This window comes from Dermochelys coriacea, chromosome 6, assembly GCF_009764565.3.
Source record: "Dermochelys coriacea isolate rDerCor1 chromosome 6, rDerCor1.pri.v4, whole genome shotgun sequence".
Taxonomy (NCBI): domain Eukaryota; kingdom Metazoa; phylum Chordata; order Testudines; family Dermochelyidae; genus Dermochelys; species Dermochelys coriacea.
The window spans coordinates 70044259-70066762 of NC_050073.1; the positions used below are offsets into that span (position 1 = coordinate 70044259).

At 41.0% G+C, this 22504-nt stretch overlaps 2 protein-coding genes across 2 annotated transcripts in view; one reads left to right on the forward strand and one right to left on the reverse strand.

Moving 5' to 3' along the window:
• CHRM5 (cholinergic receptor muscarinic 5) overlaps positions 1–22504 on the reverse strand; it is a 79305-nt gene that overhangs the window by 47684 nt on the left and 9117 nt on the right. The gene's annotated exons all lie outside the window — the stretch shown is intronic.
• The window catches only part of AVEN (apoptosis and caspase activation inhibitor), a 172877-nt gene that overhangs the window by 36779 nt on the left and 113594 nt on the right, over positions 1–22504 (forward strand). Inside the window, exon 2 of the mRNA XM_038405166.2 lies at positions 336–519. Coding sequence (XP_038261094.1) covers positions 336–519 — 184 coding nt within the window. The remainder of the gene's footprint in view (positions 1–335; positions 520–22504) is intronic.

Genomic DNA, 22504 nt, shown 5'->3' on the forward strand with positions numbered 1-22504 from the left:
GGCACCACATCACCAAAAAAAAAGGAAGTTCCCTAAACTTGTTTTAGAGTTTTTATTTGATGCTTTGGGATTAAGAAGAGGGAAAAGATAATTTACCTAAAGCTCATACAAAATAGTGGAGCGTGTATATATAAACATTTCCTGTTATTGGCAACATGGTATATTGCAGTGGCTTTTGACCGCTTCCATGATCCCATGACCCAAAATTAGATCTGCCACTTCCTATTTGTGTGTACAGGCTTTAATATTTTGGTTGGAGGATCCAGAAGATGTTTGTATAAAAGCTAAATGCTGGATGAATCTTACTTATTTATATCATCATTTAAATGTCACAGGCAGATGATGATGATGATGCTGAATCTCAAGAAGAAAAAAAGGATGAACTGAGAGGTTATACAAAAAGAAAGATAGTCTCCAACTGGAACCGTTACGAAGGTGAAGATGCTGAGAAAGAGGCACAAAATGAAAGTGGAGAATCTCAGAGGGGAACTGACTTCAGTGTTCTGCTTAGCTCAGCAGGTAAGGATGAGAAAATCACAAAGTATTGGTTATTTATGAGTTACATTTTTCATCATAACTCTAGCTTTAGCTCTTAGCCTTGGTTCTGGAATGGCACTTGGAATGCTACTTGCATGCACTTGACTAAATCCAGTATTGAGTTAGGACCCCTTAAAATTATTCCAGAAAGAATTTTCCATGCCTGTTTCATATGGAGTAGTCAGCATTATGAACTTATTGATGAGCAACTGTGCTAGTACAGAAGGGTATATAAAAGGTTACACAGCATATGGATGGTTTGAAAAAGCTGTGAAAACGAACATGCAGATTCGTTATGCCTAGAATTGCCAGCTACAGGCAGCAGGGGCAACTTATGTATTTATTGTCAAACATTCCTAAGGACCAGACCTTGTGGTCCTTACTTGCGCTGAAGTCCCATTGAAATCAATAGTTTTGCCTAACTGAGGATTGCAGGATCAGGCCCTCAGTTACAAGTTTTAATAATTTTTTTAACTAGTTACTTTAGTTTGATCACTGAATATTGCAGGAAACGCTGTCCAGTTAAAATGAGGTGTGTACATCTTATTTCAGAGCTTAATTTGTCTAATCTTCACTCTTCCTTCTGACAAGACATTGTGGCTGTTGTCCTGTTAGCAGGTATCTTAGAATAATAAATCTTATAAACTAGAATACCTCGGCATGATGGAGAGGCAGCTTACTTGTGAGGCTCTGTTCATAGTAGGTTGAAACCATGCTAATGGTCAATTTTGGTAGCCTGGCTTCCTTCACTGGTTTACCTAAAACATATTTTCATGTTGTTGGAACAGATACTACTGTTAAATAACACCTTTATGATGTGGCTTTCAAGAAAAAAATAATCTTTCTTTATACTGAGCAGAGAACCATGTTAGTAACAATTGTTGCTAGCATGATTAGTCTGTTGTGTAGAATGGGCTATATGCCAATGAGTTTAGGGTTTCAGTAAAAATTGTAATTTTGTTTCATCATTTTTCTTGTGTGATAGTATTAAAACTCCGGCTAGAAATTTCTCTTTTGTGCTGTGTACTTTTTAGACTACAAAGACTTTTTTAGACTTCTTAAACTACAAAGAACTAAGTTTCCAACAACTTGTATTGTTTAAAATTATATAGTCAACAATTTTTGTTGTTTGTGAATTCTCTAAATGGCTGAAATTTAAAATTTGTATAGTAGTCTTTTTAATACTTACCAATTCCTTGTCCTTCGTTGTGCATATACACCAGTTTATTATATAGAGCATGTCACAACTGCTGTGCTGTTGACATTGTTTTGTTTTGTTTTTTTGTAAAAAGAAATACCAATGAAGCAAATGAAATATTTGCTTTGGGAAGAGGAAAAAAACCTTACAAAAGAATAATATGGATTTCTCACAGAGATGCAAGGGAAAAAAGTAGATCATATTTTGGGCTCATGAACTGTACACTAAATTGCTTTTGAAAAATACTCAAGGCTTGCTTTAAACTGTTTTTTAAATTAAAGTATAATCACGTTCTTATAATGCCATTTGATTATTAAATTAATTGTATGTTATTGAAAATTATTTCAGTATGCCTATATGGATTATAAAATGTTGGGTTTAACAGCATGGTAGGGATTCAGGAGTTGCCTGTTGTGTTTGTATTCATAAAGATTGAGAAACCGATTACTAGAAACTGAAGTTGCTTGTTTTATACTTGTTTAGAACAAGATAATCTAGTTTCTGACTGACCATTCACATACCCCTGGGGAACACCTTATGTTTTTTAAAATCTAATTTAGAGTTTATCATGTTTTATATCCTGTATACTGTTTTCATTCTGAATTTCTTTATATTTGATGTCGTATCAGCAAACATTTTTATATACAATTTATATGTAATATTTTTAATAATAATTTTCTATTATACTAATTTTAGAAAAAACAAACTGTTCCTTTGTAGTCTGGGACGATTACTCCTCTCACCCTCTTGTCAGCACTAGAAAAGTCAGGAAGAAGATTATCAAGTCCTATCATTATTTCTATTATTTAAAAAAATTGTTTTTCTATACAATAGAATTATTATTTGATCCCTAAGTATTCTGCTCCTTGTGAGCTTTTGTTAAAAATTGCTTCTGAGTTGTTATGAACTAAAAAGTAAATCTGCACCTATCTGCAGAACTCTTTCTATATTTTAATTTAGCAGAGCTAGAATCTTTGTAAAAGCAATAGAATTGTACACAATTGCATGAAGTCTTTGAAAGTATTTTGTTGGTCTAACCAAGTTTTAAGAGGTGCTTGCTAAATGCTAAAGTTGTAAGATTTAATTATTTCTATTTTAATAATGTTAGTGGAAACCCAGATTATTGTAATTGAGAAGTCCCTTCAACTTCCATGTTGCAATGAGATCTGGTTTGTTCTGGGCAATAGAATTTTTCCTATCTTATCATTTCTGCATTTCAATTATTTCTCTGAAATAGAATCTACATATATGGACAGAATGTGGAAAAATTACCCAAGTGGGTGATAGTTTTGTTGCAATATACAGGCAGCTAAATTTACCTATCGGACATTGCTGTGTCCCTCTACTTGCTTAACAGTATCTACTATACAGAGATATGTTTTCTCCCTGTTATTTACAGGTAGGTACTAATTTACATTCTCTCCCCATTCTCTCCTTATTTATTTTGACTGATTTAGGCTCTTCAGCAATTTCTTTGCTCCACTGTGCTCCCTTTTCACCACCTGACAGCACAAACGGAGTGGAGACTGATTGCAAACACTCAGCTGGAGGATTCCATAACATGGGGAAGTCCTCAGTGAGTGTAAAGCTAGCAGAGGCTCATTTATTAGAGGCTCATATATTACCTTACCCCAGCCCCTGAGTTTGTGAACTTTCATGGGTACAGAATAGCAATGCACAAAGCCAGGTGCTGCATATTAGAGCAGTCCTGAGCTTGCTTTATCCAAGAGGGGCTGAGGTGAGGTGAGGCAGAGAATCAGGATACACTCACTGGCAGTTAGACACACCAGAGAATCTAGACTACCATCTTTGTACTGAGGCAGTAGAAGGGAAGGCAAAGAATATTACTTTTCCTCTGTATGATGATTTACCTTTTTCACTGCCTCCTCTTACCAACAAATCCTGTATTTTCTTTGAAAACTTTGGGAGTAATAAAAATAATTGTTCTTCAAATATTTGTCCACATGGATCCCACTCTAGATGTGCATGTCCCCCATGCATGTAAGATGGAATCCTTCTTACCAGTCATGGCAGCAAGACAGAATTTAGCCCACCTGCTTCCTTCTGTCAGAGTTTAGTTAGTTTAGTACTTAACGTTTTTTTTAATTTAGCCTGCTGACAAAAAATAAAAATAAAATAGAAAATCCCTAGGATCATTGATACAGTGGCATCGATCTCGTGGCTGAGGCAAAGTAACCATTCTTCAAGTCCTGCCCTTCTGGTGAGCTGGCAGTGTCCTCAAGTGATGGGCATTCTAAATGCTTTTTCCGCTATTTTTGCTCTGGGCTGCACAACATGACCTTTAACCCTTAGCGACATTTATTCATGTTGTTCTGGATTATCTATTATCATTGAAACATTTAGGACTTTAATTTAGCTTGGGTAGGGTTTGTGTAGCCAGGATATCTGCCTGTTGCCCTCCGTTTCAAGGATTACATATTTCCACATTCAATTATATCTAAGTTCTTTAAAGGTCTGATCCATGTATCTTCCCCCGAAGGAGGGACCTTTCCCCTCCTGGGAACCTAAATATTGTACTCCTGGCCCTAACAGATCTCCTCCTTTTGAATCTTTATCATCATGCTCCTTTTACCACCTCTTTATCAAGGAAGCATTTTTGTTATCTCTGCTCAAAGGGTGAGTGATTCAAGTGTTAAGGGCAGGCCCTCCCTATGCTATTTTCACAAAAACAAGGTGTCTGTCTGAGACCTCACCATCCTAAATTCTTACCTAAAGTGGTGTCATTTGAATCAATATATATATTTTCCAGAGTTTTTCTCCAAGCCCCATTTGATCTCTAGAAACAAAACTTCACACGCTCAGTGTCTTGATGGTAATCCTCTACTCTGCTATTTGTTCAACAGAACAAAGCTTTTCCATAAGTCACCTAGGCTATTAATAGCATTTAGTGACAGGTCTAGAGGGCAGGCTAATCCAACTCAGAGACTCCTGACATGGGTTTCAGATTGCATTAAGATCACCTCTGAACTAAATAAATTAACTTTTACAGTCTCATATTAAAGCATACTCTATTAGGGCCCAACCACCCTCTTTGGCATGCTTGAGGAACATTCCTATATTAGAAATTTGCAGGGCAGCCACTTGGATCTAGTGAATACTTTTTATTCAGCTCTATTTGAGGGTTGCAGCCACTAGATCTGGTGCCCAGTTTGGTAGGGAGGTCCTGCAATTCGTATTTAAATAGGACTCCTGGCACCCACCTCCTTAGAGAGAGAACTGTTGGCCAGTAAGTTAGAGAGGGGTCCATGTGAACAAATATACAAAGAATGGTAACTTACCTTAAAATACCACAGTTAATGTAAGATGGATCCCATGACCTGCCCTACTTCCTTGCCACTGAAGAGCCTTTTAGCTTTGGGATACCGCAGTGGTTCTCAAACTGTGGGTCAGGACCCCAAAGTGGATCGCGACCCTGTTTTAATGGGGTTGCCACAGGTGACGTTAGACTTGCTGGAGCCTGGGGCCAAAGCTGAAGCCAGAGCCCCACCATCCAGGGCTGAAGCCTAAGCCTGAGCCTTACTGCCCTGAGTGGTAGGGCTCGGGCTTTGGCTTTTCTGCCCCCGGTTCTTCCCCGGATGTGGTGGGGCTTGGGTGTACTCAGGCTTTGTCTCCTCTCCCTCCCCTCTGGGTTGTGTAATAATTTTTGTTGAAGGGGGTTGGGGTGCAATGAAGTTTGAGAACCCCCAGGATACTGTATTGGCAAAGGAACTGAAGGACAGTTGGGCTTGCTCTACACTTAATGCCCTTGGGTGCAGAGGAGTAGGGGTGAGAGGATATGCAGATGTGGCCCCAATGGATGCTGCTGGCCAAAGGCTTTGATCTGGAATGCATGGGGCACATGTGCACCTAGAGTGGGATCCCTGTGGCCAGAACATTTTGAATACCCACATTTACTGGTTAAATGGTTAAATAACCATTCTTTTTCTCTTACTGCCCTCAGCTTCACAAAGAGCCTTTGGCAAGTGGGAGTTAGAGTACATGTTGGCGTAGGCTTGAGATTCTCTGTAGTATGAAAATCTGAGTATAGTAAACTGTGTGTCCAATTTTGTGGCATGCATAATAAGGTGAGTCACCCAATAATTTTTCTTGTGATTTGTTTGATTAAATTAGAACCGTATTTCCAAAAGTGAAAAACGTATTTTCTTCTTTGAGACTCGATGAAGAAATACTTTCCAGTTAGGAAAGTTACGTTTAACAACCATGCATGCTTTGAGAAAAAAAATTATCCTTTTTGGACATATAGAAGTGAATTAACAGGCAGATTTTAATTTTGTGTTTTCATCATCAATACACATTTATTTCTTCACAAAGCACTTTATCCTCCTCTCTTGAGCTTTAAATGGAGCAATAAGTATGTGAGGGAAGAGCAGCGGAAATTGAGTTCTAAAGGAAAAATGTGTTTGTGAATATTCCTTATACACATTTATAAGTGGAACAAACAATAATCGAAAGAGTGACTTTTTTTCTACTTTTTATATCTGAATGAGAGAGATTAATTTTAAACTATTGTAGCACCTCATCTGAATGATTTTGGTCTGGCTTGAGGTTGGTGTAGGGTCTTGGAGGTGAAAGTCTGTTGGTCTTCTGCATCATTATGCCAGCATGCAGCTAATATCTTGAAAAGGGTGGGATCATTAAATATGCTCAGTACAGTGACTGGAAAATTCATTTTAAAATATTGAATCTTTACTTAGAACTAGCAGTGCAATTCTGTTCGCTTTTGCTGTTAATATGAGTTCTTGACTTTGCAGTGAAAATAACATTGTGTGGGTATTGGTGGATGAGTGAAATTATCCATCGCTGGAATAGAAGAAAAATATGTACTGTTTTACGAAATGAACACTCCTGAAATAGAACATGAACTCACATGCATCTGTAGGGTTTTTTATGATTAACCCTACTGTCATTCTTAGCACGTCCCTGGATGGCTACATCTGTTTTCTATAATCAGTTTATTAATATGTTACATTTATATTTATATAGAACATTTCATACCAAATGATCCCAAAGTGCTTTACAAGCTATACACCAGGATAAGTACAGCAATTTCAGGGTGGAAGGCAGCGGCTCTTTTAATATCAATCAAACAACACTAAATAACAGTTAAGGGCAAGATGGGAAGAATAACGTAGCCAAATGAAAATCTGACTAGGACAGAGGTGGGCAAACTACGGCCCGTGGGCCTGTTCTGCCTGGCCCCTGAGCTCCTGGCCCGGGAGGCTAGCCTCCAGCCCCTCCCCTGCTGTTCCTCCTCCCACGCAGCCTCAGCTCACTGTGTCGCCGGCGCAGTGCTCTGGACGGCGGGGCTCCGAGCTCCTGGGGCAGCACAGCTGCAGAGCCTCGGCCTGACCCGGTGCCTTGTGCTGCGCAGCACATGGCTGGGCGGTGCGGCTGCCTGTCCTGGTGCTCTGAGCAGCGCAGCTGTAGCTAGTGCTCCAGGCAATGTGGTAAGGGAGCAGGGGGGGTTGGATAGAGGGCAGTGGAGTTCAGGGATTGAACAGGGGCAGGGGATGTGGATAAGGGTCGAGGTGGTCAGAGGGCAGGGAACGGCGGGGTTGAATGGGGGCAGGGATTCCAGGGGGGCAGTCAGGAAGGAGAGGAGGGGTTGGATGGGGTGGCGGGAGGCAGTCAGGGGACAGGGAATGGGGGGGTGGATGGGGCAGGGGTCCCGGGGGGGCAGTCAAGAATTCCTGAGAGGGAGGGGTTGGATGGGGCAGCAGGAGCAGTCAGGAGTGGGGGTTTTGGGAGCGGTCAGGGGACAGGGAGAAGGGGTGGTTGGATGGAGTTGGGATCTTGGGGGGCAGTCATGAAGGAGAGGGGGGGTTGGATGGGGCAGCACGGGGCAGTTAGGGGCAGGCGGTCCAGGGGCAGTCAGGAGAAGGGGTGTTGGATGGGGCAGGAGTTGCAGGGGGGGGCCATCGGGGTTGAGAAGTGGGGGGAGGTGTCAGATGGGGGCAGAGGCCGGGCCATGCCTGGCTGTTTGGGGAGGCACAGCTGCCTCTAACCGGCCCTCCATACAATTTTGGAAACCTGATGCGGCCCTCAGTCTAAAAAGTTTGTCAGCCCCTACATCCTAGTCCAGGGGCGAACACCCTGCATAAAGTACTATGGGTTATATAATGAGCACAAGTGGTGAGCAGGGTGTTGAATTATGTCTCCTGCAAAAGAGTGCATCTCCAGCACACACTGTTGTTGCTATGCTGGGGATGTTGGTTTAGAGCTGACTCTGAGGAAAAGACATTGCAGTCAGGGGTGCTGGAACAATTTTTATAGTGGGGGTGCCAATGATGGAAACTATGTATTACGTGTTTGTTATTACTACTTCAAGCCAGGGGGTATGGCAGCACCCCTAGTTCCAGCACCACTGCTTCCAGACAAAATAATGTATTTTGAATGCCCTGAGGTGCTACAGGGCAATTGAGGAACAAGGGAGATTTGCTTGTCAGTAACTAAACAACAAAAGTGGTAGAGGAAATGGCAACTTCCTTTCTCTTTTATTTCATAGGAAGTAAGAAAATGAAGTTAGGTAGAGGGAGGCATTATTCAGTTTAAGGATGAAGAATGTGGCTAGTCTGGCTTTCTGTGTTAAACTCAGAGATGTAAAAATTTTATTTAAAAGGATTTAATATGTAGAAAACGCAACAAAAAAGGTTAAAGGAATATCTATAAAAGTATATTTTGACCTATACATAACCACAGCATCAGAATTCTGAAATCAGTAACAGTGTTCTTTCAGGTTTCAGAGTAGCAGCCGTGTTAGTCTGTATTCGCAAAAAGAAAAGGAGTACTTGTGGCACCTTAGAGACTAACAAATTTATTAGAGCATAAGCTTTCGCGAGCTACAGCTCACTTCATCGGATGCATTTGGTGGAAAAAAAAAATTTTTTTTCCACCAAATGCATCCGATGAAGTGAGCTGTAGCTCACAAAAGCTTATGCTCTAATAAATTAGTGTTCTTTCAGTTATTTTTCTTATTAATTCTGTAGTATCACACTTGTCTTTTCTAAAATGACAGAAGTGCTAGAATTTTTTTAGCATAGTCATGACTATAGCATAAACTTCAGCATGGAAGGTTTGTGCATACATTTTCTATTTTTATTTTGCTGCATCTGTAGCCAGCCAATACTCACCGTATGACAGGAAATGGTCCAGTAGTCGGTGATGGTCTCGGGACTTTCCAGTTTGGTGCTCTTCATTATATACTAAATGTTGCTATGTAAAAACATGTTATTTTGACAGGTTTCAGAGTAGCAGCCGTGTTAGTCTGTATTCGCAAAAAGAAAAGGAGTACTTGTGGCACCTTAGAGACTAACCAATTTATTTGAGCATAAGCTTTCGTGAGCTACAGCTCACTTCATCTGATGCATGTTATGTTATTTTGGTGTATCTTGGTTCTAATTTAACAAGTTAATCTATTGTGATTGACTTCCTTTTATTTTTAGATACCAATAAGACTAAATGTACCCATTATCAGAGGATGGGTTATTAGAGCATTCTGGCTAAATCAAAACACCTGGTCCCACATTGTGGAATAATTGGACAAATTGGCGAAATAGATTGTTGATGAGATATATTTCCAACTGGAGTTTGTTGCTGTCATAAAAAATAGGCCGATGTCAGAATTTAAATTAAAGCGGTTTGGTATTCAGACCTGATATAACTTAATGAAAAAGTGAAATGTCAACATTTGTTAGTTAATGAAATGAGGATTTATGATGAACATTCTCTGTAGATTTGCAAAGGTGTTAATGTTTGTTAAATTCTCTGGTTAAGTGATTACTTTTTATGATGCATTGCAATTCTGTTCAGGAAATTGAAACAGGAGCCTTTCTCTTATTTATTTGTTTAGAACTCAGTGAAATGATTTTTATAAGGTATGCTGTTTGCACAATGTCTTTAATCTCTTAAATTCTCTGTGATGGACAGTATATATATTAAGAAAGGCATTTATATCTTTATAAAATATACTGTATTAATTTAATTATTATAGGGCTGTCCTGAAAAGCATGTTTGTTTTTTTCATACAGGTGAAGGGGAACTCTTGGATTTAAATTTTTTAATATTCTTCCAGCCTTGAGTCAAAGCAGTACTTTTGTCATATTTCCTTGGATAGTTAGAAATGGTTTTAGTTTCTATGGTGTTGCTGCTAATATCCTTTTAGGCTCTAACAATCTCTTGTCTTGTGCTAATTAAATCCAAACTGAGTGTAAAACTGTATCTCTGTAAGGCAAGTTTGCATTACAGCATATAAAAGCCTTCTAATATAGTCAAGCTGTACATTCACTTTCATTGATAATTTGTGTGTTCCTTGTTTGTTAAATTTTGTGTGTTGTTTTTCTGTGCACATTCTCTTTGATTTATTGTGTGAATGCTTTTAATAGCTGAAGACTCAAAATAAGATGATGATGTTTTTAGTAGTCTATGGAAAAGACTGATCTTTATTCCTATTGTTGATCATTTGAATTGGCTTATCGCATTAAAATATTGCTGTTCAGCATTCCAGTATAGCATAATGGATTCAATTCAAAATGCCATAAAATGTTATAGCAGAACTGGAGAGGGCTGGGGAGATGAGAAGCAGAACTTTTTAATGCTGTTAAGGCTAGAAGGATCTTGTAACTTATTTTACAATAAGTAACAGTGTTTATTCCTTTGGACCGCACATGTCAGCATATATTGGTGTAATTCTTGTATCACTCTTCTGTTAGCAGTTTTTAGGAATCCTTGGAGCTATTTAATAATTGGCATTGCTAGGACTAAATGAGCCTACGTTTACAAGTCAAGGCAATACATCAGTTCATTGATTTTTTTTTTCTTCATCTCTGGATCAATAATCAGAGTTGTAAAACATTCACTTTTTTTCCTTTTTAGCATTTTCTGATTACCATGCAAGATTCCATTGATCTATTTTTATTTTCTACCGGTTATTTAAAATTAACTTTAAAATAGTAAGACAACAGTTTTCTCTACCTAGTACTGGCTCCTAGCTGAAGTAAACTACAAATCCATTGTGGAGCCTTCAAGGAATATTTCTTGAACCAATCTAGTAAAAACTGTTCAAGCAGAAGGAACAAAAGAAGTGGAAACAATTAGTATAATCTTACTTTGCTAGAAGAATCTTGCCATGTTTTCAGTAACTGCCTTCATTCTTTTATTCATCTATCTTAAGTACCAAATATAGAATTTGATCCTTCATTAGGTTCTTGATGGTGAATAAATGTTTTAGCTAGAGATAAGTGATCAAGTGGCTTATTACTGAGCCAATTAAAATGTTACTATTTGTCTCTTGGGATCTGAGCCTTTTTCTTTCAAGACGATAGCTACTACCATCACAACAACTAAAAAATGCCCCACTTACTTGCCATGCTTCAGTAGGATTATGTTTACACTGCTGGATGGTAGGTGCTGAGATAGAAAACAGAATTTTGACAATGCAGGGTTTGTGTGGTTTTTTTTGTTCTGTTTTTTAACTTCACATTTTTTAGGGGTGGCTGGCAGCTTTTGGTGACTTTTCTTAAAGGCAGGGCAAGAGAGTTGGCTGTGTATAATCCAGCCAAAAGAACTTTAAGAAACTGCAAGGTTAGAGCATAAATCTTGTTTTTGCTAGAATACTTTACACGGTATTTAGTAGCAAACTTTATTTCCATAGATAGATGGTACCCATGGTAATTGGGTGTTGTCTAAGAACCTAAGTAGAACAGAGAAATTGTTTGGTTTTATCATTTAATGGTGGATGGGTGAACTGCTGTAGGATGATGCTGATCTCATTTCCAGTGTCTAAAATTACTGTTGACTGCCTTCTCACCATCTGCTTTTGGGTCTCTCTGTACAATCTTGGCCATCAAGTTGTAGTTTTATCCTTAAATTTCTGTTATTTAACGTGTATTTCTGCTCTCAGGAAGAGAATTAGTGGTATACAAAATTACTAAACTCCAAGAGCTGTTGTGTATCTCTGGAGGACTGAAGGGAAAAAAGAGACCTTGGTTTAAAATAAGATCATATCATTTTTCTATCCTGTGGATATGGTAAGACAGATGTAGGAAATAGGGTTGCCAGGTGTCCGGTTTTCGACCAGACAGCGTTTGGTCATTCGCAGTAATCTGCCTCTGTCATCAGGGGGTGGGAAGAGCAGCAGCTGCTGCTGGAGCTTAGAGGAGCACTCAGGAAAGGCTCCAGCAGAGAGAGGTACTGGTGACTCCCCCGTCCTGCTCCAGGTGCGGCTCTCCTTTTCCCCGTCCTGCTCTAGTCATGCCCCTACCTCCGGAGCGCAATTTTCCCTTCCTTGTCCTGCCACAGTCACCCCTCCATCCCTAGAACTCTGCTCAGCTGGCAGGGAGAGGTGGAGAGAGCAGCAAGCGATGGGCTGGAGTAGCGGGGGGAAGAGCCTCGAGGGAAAGAAGCAGAGCAGGGGGCAGGGCCTCGGGAAGAGGCGGAGTAGGGGGCGGAGGGAGGTTCCTTTGCTCATTGTCCGTTTTTCACAAATTAGAAAGTTGACCACCCGAATACGAAAACTTATAACATAAAGAAAATCAATTCTCTGTTCATATTTTTCATAAAAATTTTGCTCAAGCAAAAAATAATAGAAATGGTAAAGAGAGAGCCTGTGTCCTTCTGTTGCTCTGGAGCGTAGTTCAAAACCTGTTCATCCTTATGTACGAATTATTTCAGCAGTGCTGCCTTGTTCATTGTTGGCTTGGGTTATTGGCAATGTACTGTATAGTAAGTGCCACGGATATTTATTTTTTTTTATATGCCTGCTCTTAAAAATTGTTTATGCCCTGAAGAATCAATATGACTTGCTATTTTTGTGCAAGATTTTCCCATTTCCTAATTTTCTGCTTCAGTTTTTACTCATGCCATTCTTCCTATAGATCAGAGAAGTTCTAGAGCAACAGAAGAATTAAACTGGAGAATTCTGATTTCTTACACAAATTAGACAAGCAAGTCTTGCTTGACAACTTTCTGGTAACTTGCCTGAGAAATAAGGCATAGGCAAGGGCACAAGTGCCATCAGAAAAAGGCTATTAACTTTGACTTCCTTTTAGTGATACATTTAATGTGCTAGGACAACTTATCTTTAAGAGTCACAAGAAAACTTAAATTGATCTATGTCAGTAAAGCAGACTGAGTTAGCTATAAGACATTGCAACAAAGAGAATCTCACAGAGCACTCAGATACATGAAAAAGAGATTTTTAGCAAAAGGACAGTATTGCCCTTACTCAGAATGCGAATATGCATCTCTCACAGCGATATAAATGGATTCTTTACTTTCTTTTTTTAAATGCTGGGATAACTTAAATCTATATTGAATTGCATATATTTGATCTTCTTATCTCTTTTCTCTTGAAGCCCCAATATGGTTAGGAAATGCTCTAGACCTGTGCTTCTCAAGCTATTTGATGTGGGGGACCGGCATTTTTTTTTTTTTTCCAATGTGCGCGCAGACTGGCAGCTGATGCCTCGCAGACTGGCACCGGTCCGTGGACCACCACTTTTGAGTAGCACTGCTCTAGACCACTGAAGAACTGTTCATCAGCTCCGAGGTCCGTATTTCCAACTACAAACATTAAAAAATAATGAATCCAAACCCACAAAAATCGTGACTTTTTTTTTTTTTTAAATCTTTTTTTTTTTTTTTTTTTTTTGCTGCATTTTGATATTTTTCACCTTTGGGGAAGCCACTCATACTCAACCTGTGAGAGATTGTCTCAAGTTCAAAATTCAACCTTCAGTATATGTACAAAACTGAAGACCTCCCTGTTTGCTAGTTGGTCTGAACTCCACTTCCTTTCTCCATTCCTTGGGGCATGGGGTTCTGACATTCTATCCTTCTGTATCCTCCTCCCTAGTTAGACAGGATAGGCAGCTGCTTAATTCACATGTTGCCCAGCAGTCTCTTGTCCCACATATTTATTCCCCACCATATTTCCCTTCCTTTCCCTCAGTCTCATGTTCCTCCTCATGTTTTCTTTCTCTGTCACGCCCCCCTTTCCCACTTATTCTGCTGACTCCTTATGTTTCCTGTCCTGTTCCCTAACACAGTCCGCCCTTCCTGCTGTCCCCTCAGTTCAATTCCCAGCATCTCTAAATGTTGCTGTTCTCTCCCTGGCCATCACATGGTGACTAAGGAGCCACCATCTTCTCTCAAGGTAGCCCGGTTTCTGGGAGATGGTTTCCTTCTTTGCGGAGAGCACCCTCACCTGCAAAGGTCAAATTAGTTATGGTGGATATCTTGCTAAGGAACAGTCATGGGAGGTGGTTCCCATTTTATATAAAGACAGAACTTCACAAAATGAAAGCAGAAATCTGAAATTCATGAGAATATTTTTTAAAACAAACCATGAAAAATCACAAGACTTGGCATTACTGTAAGCTGCTTCTCTGCCACCTCAGTATTGCCTCTCTAACTTCCTGATAGGACAAAAAGGATACTTTTATGTGCTATCAAATAAACTGTCCTTTTATCACAGTCTAACAATAGGAAATGCCAGATTTTAAACTACTAGTTGGATTTTCCTTAGAAATGTTTTTTTTTTTTTTGTATACAGAAGAGAACACTGTATCCATGCACTCACACTTATTAGATCAAAACCACCATCACACTATAAGATGACTGTACTGGAATACAGTTATAAGAATTGACACATGCCATAGACACACCATACTTCCTTTTTTTTGCTTTAGGATTCCTAGATACATTACCAATACAACAACAAGAGTAGGTGAGATCATCTACAGGTCAGTACATTGTGCTGTTCGTTTCACAGCAGCATTGGTATCTGAACTTTAAGGAACATAAATCATTAGTAAAAATAGTATTTTTATTTATTAAATAAATGCTGCAAAAGCACTTTGGGTGCTCAACAACAATTATAAAAACAATATTTCATTCATTAATAAAATAACTCTACAACCTCAACAAAATTACAAACATTGTGGGTAAACAAAAGCAAAAAGTACAAAACAATAAAACAGGGGTAGTCATTCAAAAACATCTCTGAAAAAATAAGCTTTTAGGTGGAGAGAGGGGAAATGAGCCAGATTTCAGAAGTAAGTGCGTTTCATACAATTAGGGATATAGCAGCAAAAGTTTGATTGCCTACCAATTTCAGATGTTATGGAGGAACCCCTCAGCACAAGGCGGCATCTGAGCACAAAACCCCGACAGGTTCACTGCCTAATAATTGACGTTTAGCTTTGCGTGTTTGTCAGGGCAGGGTCAAGGATGTGAATGAAGGGTATTTTATGGGCAAAGGACAAATTAATGTTGCCACAGAATTTACTAAACTCACCAAATAACTAAGCACATTTGGGACTGTTTTTTGTAGAAGGCAGTCTTTTACATAGTAGGCTCTCTCTTGTTCAATCATTTTACATAATCTTTAGTTAGTCACTATCAATTTATGCCTGTTTTTATGTCCTTAATTAGAGATGGGGTGTGGAAATTGAGAGTAAGAAGGCAGACAGTAAAGTATCTTTTAAAATTAAATTCTGAGTGCCAGTTTCCCTCTCCCCCAGCAGTTGTTATGAAAGTACTTACCCTGTGTTTGTACAGTATCTAGCACAACTGGGCCCAGATCTGACTGGCCCTTAGATGCTACCATAACATAAATGATTAATAATAATAAAAGGAAACAATTGAAAGGTTTGGGCAATGCACACTTATTTTCTGTATACACTAATGATGAGAATTGAGTAATGTGAGATTCATAGAGTAAAAGGATGAAATCTTGGCGCCACTGAAGTAAATTAGGGTAAGCTTTTTCCACTTTTAATCTCCATACCTTTATTACACTGGCTTTTATTCCTAAAGTAATCAGTCGCAGATTAGCCACTAGGCCAATGGGCCCGTGCCGCCCTGGAAAAATGAGCACCCCTGTACCCCGCCCACTCAGCACTCCTGAGGGCAGGGCAGGTGGGACAAGCTGGACAAGCTTCCACACCTGACCCAGCTCCCTGGCAGGAGCGGGGGGGGGGGGGGGGGGGAAGAGGGGCACACAGGCAGAAGGGGTGGGGAGGGGCCCCTGCTTACTCTGGGCCAGGGCCCCACAAACCTCTAATCCGCCTCTGAAAGCACTTATACGTCACACTTTATGATTTTTTTCCCTTTTGAAGATTCTGTCACCAATATGTTTTTCATTTAATGTTGTGCCACCGTTTCAAGGTCTCAGTGGGCTTGATTCTGATCTCACACTGAGGTAAATAGGGAGTAACTCCACTGAATTCAGCAGAATTACGTTGGTGTAAACTGGTGTGGAATCACATTTCAAAGATAATAAAAATAGAACTATTTATCTTTCCTCCCAAAATCTCTCCTGCTCAGTCCCTTTTTACTCCTGACAGCTCCAGTTTCTTCATTTACCCTGACTTGAAACCCTGATGCAACCTTTGGCTTCTTTGTTTCTCCCCTTCTCTCATTAAGTTCTGTCTCTCCTTCCTTCTATAATGTCTCAAAAACCAATCCTTTTTCTCAGATACTAAAAATGTGGTCCATGCCTTGGTCATCTCACATCTTGACTCCTGTCCTTTTCTGCTTTGACTGTTTACTCAACCCCACTCATCTTCATCTTCTGTTGTTCTGACTGTTTCATCTGTCAGCTTCTCTTTTATCCTTTTTCTGAAGCAGGTTCAAAATTCTAATATTCATTTTCAAAGCTCTTCACATGTCTGTCCCACCTACATCTTCGGTCTCATTTTCTCCTATATTCCCATTTCCTCCTTATTTTCTTCTTAGCTCCTGTCCTTAAATTCCCCATCTTTTCTCTTTTATATTCTGAACTTCATATTTTTTCATGTTGCCCTTGGATCACACACCCTCTGTGTTTCAGTTGAGTTTCCTCTCTTTCAAATCTCTCCTTAAAACCTACTGCTTCTATTTAGCCTTCCGATACTGAGCCTTTGCTCCACTTTCATCTTTTTTGAAATTATCTGAATTGGAATGCAAGCTTTTTAGGGCAGGGACCTTGTCTTTTGTATGTCTAATGTGCTGATGCAATTAGTGTACTTTAACTGTAATAACAAGTACACGTTCTCTCTGGTTTTAATTTTTTTTCTTTGTAATGTCTATCTTATAATACATGTTTTTCCTGTATCACATTGGTTTTTTTTTTGTCTGGTTAGAAGCTGAGCCCACTGTGGTCCCATCTTTAATGGCATGTCTACACTGCAATTAGGCACCCACAGCTGATCCATGCCAGCTGGCTTGGGCTTGGGCTAAGGGGCTGTTTAAGTGCAGTGTAGATTTTTGGGCTCAGACTGCAGTCCGAGCCCTGGGATATTCCCACCATGTGGGGTCCAAGTGCCCAGGCCTCAACCTGAGCCCAAATGTCTACACCACACATAAACATCCCTTTAACCCAAGTCAGCTGGCATGGGCCAGCTGTGGGTTTTTAATTGCAGCGTAGATCTACCCTTACAGGCCCCAGTAAAAAACAACCTCCGCCTCACCATTCTACTCCTAATATTTATGAATGGTGGCAGAGTATCAGTAGTGCGAGGTTTGGTTGAAACCTGTTTATATTCTTCCTGTAAATAAATAGCTTTTCCCAAATGCCATTCATTGGGGCAGGGAGGAGGGGGAAAGAGAGAGAATGTGACTTTCTCTATAGTCCAGTGGTTAGGACCCTCAACTGAGATGTGGAAAAGTCAGGTTCAAGTCCCTACGCCAGTGTGTATTTATTATTGGACCCTTGTCCTGTGAGCCCCCCATGCCTCCCTCCTCTCCATAACCCGAGCTGGCTGCACACCCTGTAGCCGGTTCGCTTCCGAACTGCACCAAGGGAACAACTTTATATGCTCATGTTTCACTTCCTCACCCACATGTTGCTTCGTGATACCAAGTGGCGGGACTATCTACCACCTTTAGAGGGTGAGGGACCCCGGTGGGCCAGCCTCTATTCCACCCCAGTCCCACGGGTCGCCGGGGATATCAGTTGGTGGCTCCTTCATGGAGCCGTGAGCACAGGTGTGTATCTGGCGTCATTCACCCCCATCCCCGATGCCTGCCCCTTTTGCGGCATGAGGGAGAACCTAGTGCACGCCTATCTAGAAAGCACCAGGTTGCAGCCCCTATTCTGGCTCCTCCAGAACCTCCTGTTGAGGTTCTGGCTTCACTTTTCCTCACGTTTATGTATATTTGCACACCCTGTCCATGGTCCCACAAAGTCGTGATACCTCCTCATCAACCTTCTCCTGGCCCTGGCCAAAGTGGCCATCTTCAATATCAGGAGGAGGGTGCTGGACGATGGGGTGCTCTGCAACTATGGGGCCTGTTTCTGTTCCTCCCTTGTTTCACAAATCTGGGCAGAGTTCCTCTGGATAGCATCCGCTGGCTCCCTAGACAGCTTTGAGGAGCAATGGGTGCTGCCCGAGATTCTCTGCTTGGTGTCATCTGGATCCCTAGTTCTGAACCTGTGACCTCCACTCCTGATCCTGTTATTCCTTAGCTGTCCCCTGAATTTAGTTGGGTCCTGGGTCCAGTGGCTCCTCCCACAAGGCTGGGGAAGGGGCCTGTAGATGCAGATGGGCACAAGCCCACCTGCTTCCCGGAAATTCAATAAGGCCTCAGTACAGGACACAGTTGCATTACTTGTAATTAAATTGTGAGAGTTAGCAACACTGGACTAAAGACTCTTTTTAAAAGTAAGAGATTCTGTATAGAAGTGCTTGTTTGATAACAAAAAGAAGTGGGAAGGAAATATGATTTGTTTGACTCTGACTCATTTTCAACTTTTACTGGCATGTGAATCAGATGACCTTGCAGTATACACTCACCATCTCAGCACATGAAAGTGTGATGTTTCTGAATTCACTGCTGCTAATGTGGATTGTGGAAAAAATAATATTGTCCTCCACCTTCCGCCTCTTCTTTTGAAGGCCTTGGTTGAAAGCTGACCATGACATGCTGTGTCTTATTACTGAATAACTGTATTTGTATTTAACTATGCTGCAGATTTGTGTTAGGGTTACCTAAAGATAAAGCAGTTATAAAGTATAGGCAATTAAGGAAGAAGAAATCCAATTCAAGATGAAGTTGTTTGACATAAAGACATCACTGAAACCACTGAGATTTTTATGTTGTGAAACCAGAGGCCATTACTGATGGTACCAATAGTAAGGACATTTATACCTGAGACACTTGGTTAGCTTTCCACTGAGGAAATACTGGTAAAATTTAGCTGCCAAAAAGCTAAGTATTATTGGAAACTAATAGCCCAGTGGTAATAGAAGAGAAATTGGATTTGATTTTTATTAGTAAATTTAATGCTAGGGAAATGTGCCAGACTGAGTCCTGAAAACAGAAGTAGTTAGTTTATCTCAGGGAAAGGTTTAGCATAGGTATCATGTGAACTCTTCAAGACATAGTCTCACAAGTTCCTGATTTCCCACCTGAGAAAAGTGGCAAGGGTTCAAGGAAGTGTACTGAAATGGATGGACTCTTTCTAGGAGAAGTTCCCAAATGAGAGGTGGTGATGGGAGACAGAAGTTCTGCCACCACACTCCTCTCTCATGGAGTTCTATTAGACTCTGTTTTTTCCCTCTCTGGTCATGGTCACATTTATATGCATCCACTAGAAGATACAGGGAAATTTGATGGACTCAAATGTCAGCAATATGCAGATGCTACACATGTATCTGACCTCCACAATATTGAATAACATCGTTGACACTGAACTAAACCAGTTGTTGGGTGAAATCATCACAAATTGAAGGTAGATATGGCTGAAGCTGAATCTTAGCAAAATGGAAGTTATGTTTGGTAGTCAGAGGAAAAAAATTCTAAGAGCTTGCAACCATATTGCACCTCCTTTGATCAAAGACTGCTATCCACAACTTCACAATATGAAGTGCAGAGTTCTTTTGGATTTCTCGCATAGCAGTATATATGAGCAATGCATTTACCCTTTCCAAGAGGCTGGGGCACTCTGTCCCATCCTTGAAGATTATGGCGTGGCCTCACTAATGTGTGCCTTCATGTCTGGTCTCTAGCAATGCAGTCTGTGGGCTTGAATTCAGTGCAGATAATGTGGATTGTGAAACCAATAATGTCATCTCTGAGATGAATACAATAACGTAGGTTTCAGAGTAGCAGCTGTGTTAGTCTGTATTCGCAAAAAAGAAAAGGAGTACTTGTGGCACCTTAGAGACTAACAAATTTATTTGAGCATAAGCTTTCTTGAGCTACATCCGATGAAGTGAGCTGTAGCTCACGAAAGCTTATGATCAAATAAATTTGTTAGTCTCTAAGGTGCCACAAGTACTCCTTTTTCTTTTTTACAATAATGTAGTGCTGATAAAACTACAGCAGGTACAGAATGCAGCCACTTGCCTCCTCAGAAGCATGGGTTAGCATAAGCACATTCCCTGCACTGGCTTCCCATAGAATATTCTATTTAAATTTGAGTAGGTCTTATTTTCAAGTTCCTATGTGACCTGGGGTCAGGATAACTAAAAGAGCCTGTGGGACCTCAACCCCCATCAGTGATTCTAGTTCTCTTGCGAGACAATCTGATACAAGGGTAAATTTCATCTGTGCAAGAGACAGAATCTTCTTGGGAGCTGGCTCAAGGCTGTGAAACTGATTTCCACAGGAACTTACTCTGAGAAATACCTCAAATTTCATTGCTTTCCCATTCAAATGCTAAGCATGCTTCTCTGAACTGGCTTTCTCATATAGCAGCACATAGCACATCTCTTGGGGAGAAAATTCCTCTCCTCCCCAAATGCTCTATGCATACACTAGTTCCCTTGGGTCAAAAGTTGGAGAGGAACCACGTGTGCAAGGTGCTAGTCATTTTATTTAATCTATGTTTAGAAGGTGTTCAGGTACCATTGTGATGGGTATGGTATAAAAATAAGAACAGAATGTGTCTCAATCTTTTCCTAGAGGAATAAACTTGATGTGGGAGGGGAGAGAGAACAGTTCAGTTTCCATGCCAATAAAGTCCTCTGTCTCTAGTCTGCAAAAAGGTGTCATGTAGTGCCGTTTTGCTGGCTTTAAGGTGTGGACACTTAGCCCTATGAACTGGACCACGACAATCAGACTGTACCAGATGATGACTAGTAGTCATTACTGAGCTGGGCTTGATTTGAAGTACTAATGTAGAGGTGAAAAGTTCTTTATCCCATTATCGTTGAGACAGTCTCCACTAATTATGATTCTGATGAAGGTGATGGTGGTTTGCTGTAGGGCTTGTTTCTTTTGTGCAAGGTTTTAAGATAGGGGTGGGCAAACTCTTTGATCTGAGGGCCACATCACGGTTCCGAAATTGTATGGAGGGCTGGGTAGGGAAGTCTGTGCCTCCCCAAACAACCTGGACTCCACCCCCTATCCGCCCCTTCCCACTTCCCGCCCCCTGACTGCCCCCCCTCAGAACTCCTGCTCCATCCAAACCCCCTGCTCCTTGTCACCTGACGGTCCCCTTCTAGGACTCCGTGTCCCTAACTGCTCCCCCCCCAGGACCCAACTCCCTATCCAACCTTCCTGTCCCCTGACTGACCCAACCCCTATCCACATTCCTGCCCCATGACAGACCCCCCAGGACTCCCATGCCTATTCAACCCCTCCCTGTCCTCAACTGTGCCTTGGGACTCCGTGCCCCTTATCCAAACCCCCTGCTTTCCAGCCCCGTTATCATATTGCTCAGAGCACCAGGACTGACAGCCGCGCCGCCTGACCGGAGCCAGCCACTCTGTCACGCAGGCTAGAGCACTGGGGCAGGCCGGCGGCTCTCGCTGCCACGCTTCCCGGCAGGAGCTTGCAGTCCTGCCGCCCAGAGCGCTGGTGTCACGGCGAGCCTCCCCAGCCGGGAACTCGAGGGCCGGGCAGGATGGTCCTGCGGGCTGGATGTGGCCCACCTCTGCTTTAAGAACATAAGAATAGTCATACTGTTTCAGACCAAATGTCCATCTAGCCCAGTATCGTGTCTTCCGACAATGACCAACGCCAAGTACTTCAGAGGGAATTAACAGAACAGGTAATCATCAAGTGATCCATCCCTGTTACCCATGCCCAGCTTCAGGCAAACAGAAACTAGGGACGCCATCCCTACCCATCCTGGCTAATAGTCATCGCCCCAAGAATTTACATAGTTCTTTTTTGAACCCTGTTATAACCTTGGCCTTCAGAGGCCTTTTCCTCTGGCAGAGTTCCACAGGTTGACTGTGCGTTGTGTGAAGAAATTATTCCTTTTGTTTGTTTTATACTTGCTGCCTATTAATTTCATTTGGTGACCCCCCTAGATCTTCTGTTATGAGAAGGAGTAAATAATACTTCCTTATTTACTTTCTTGACACCAGTCATGATTTTATAGACCTCTATCATATCCCCCATTTGTTGTCTCTTTTTGAAGCTGAAAAGTCCCAGTTTTATTAATCTCTCTCCATACGGAAGCTGTTCCATACTCCTAATAATTTTTGTTGCCCTTTTCTGAACCTTTTCCAATTTCAATATATCTTTTTTTGAGATGGGGCAACCACATTGGCAGGCAGTATTCAAGATGTGGGCATACCATGGATTTATATAGAGGCAATATGATATTTTCTGTCTTATTATCTGTCCCTTTCTTAATGATTCCCAACACTCTGTTAATTTTTTTGATTGCCGCTGCACATTGAGTGGATGTTTTCAGAGAACTATCCACAATGATGCTAAAATCTTTCTATTTCTTTTGAATTAACCTCATGGATTTGACTGAGATTTCACACCCTTGCATGTCTTTGATTCTTTGTTCAGTTCAGTGAATGT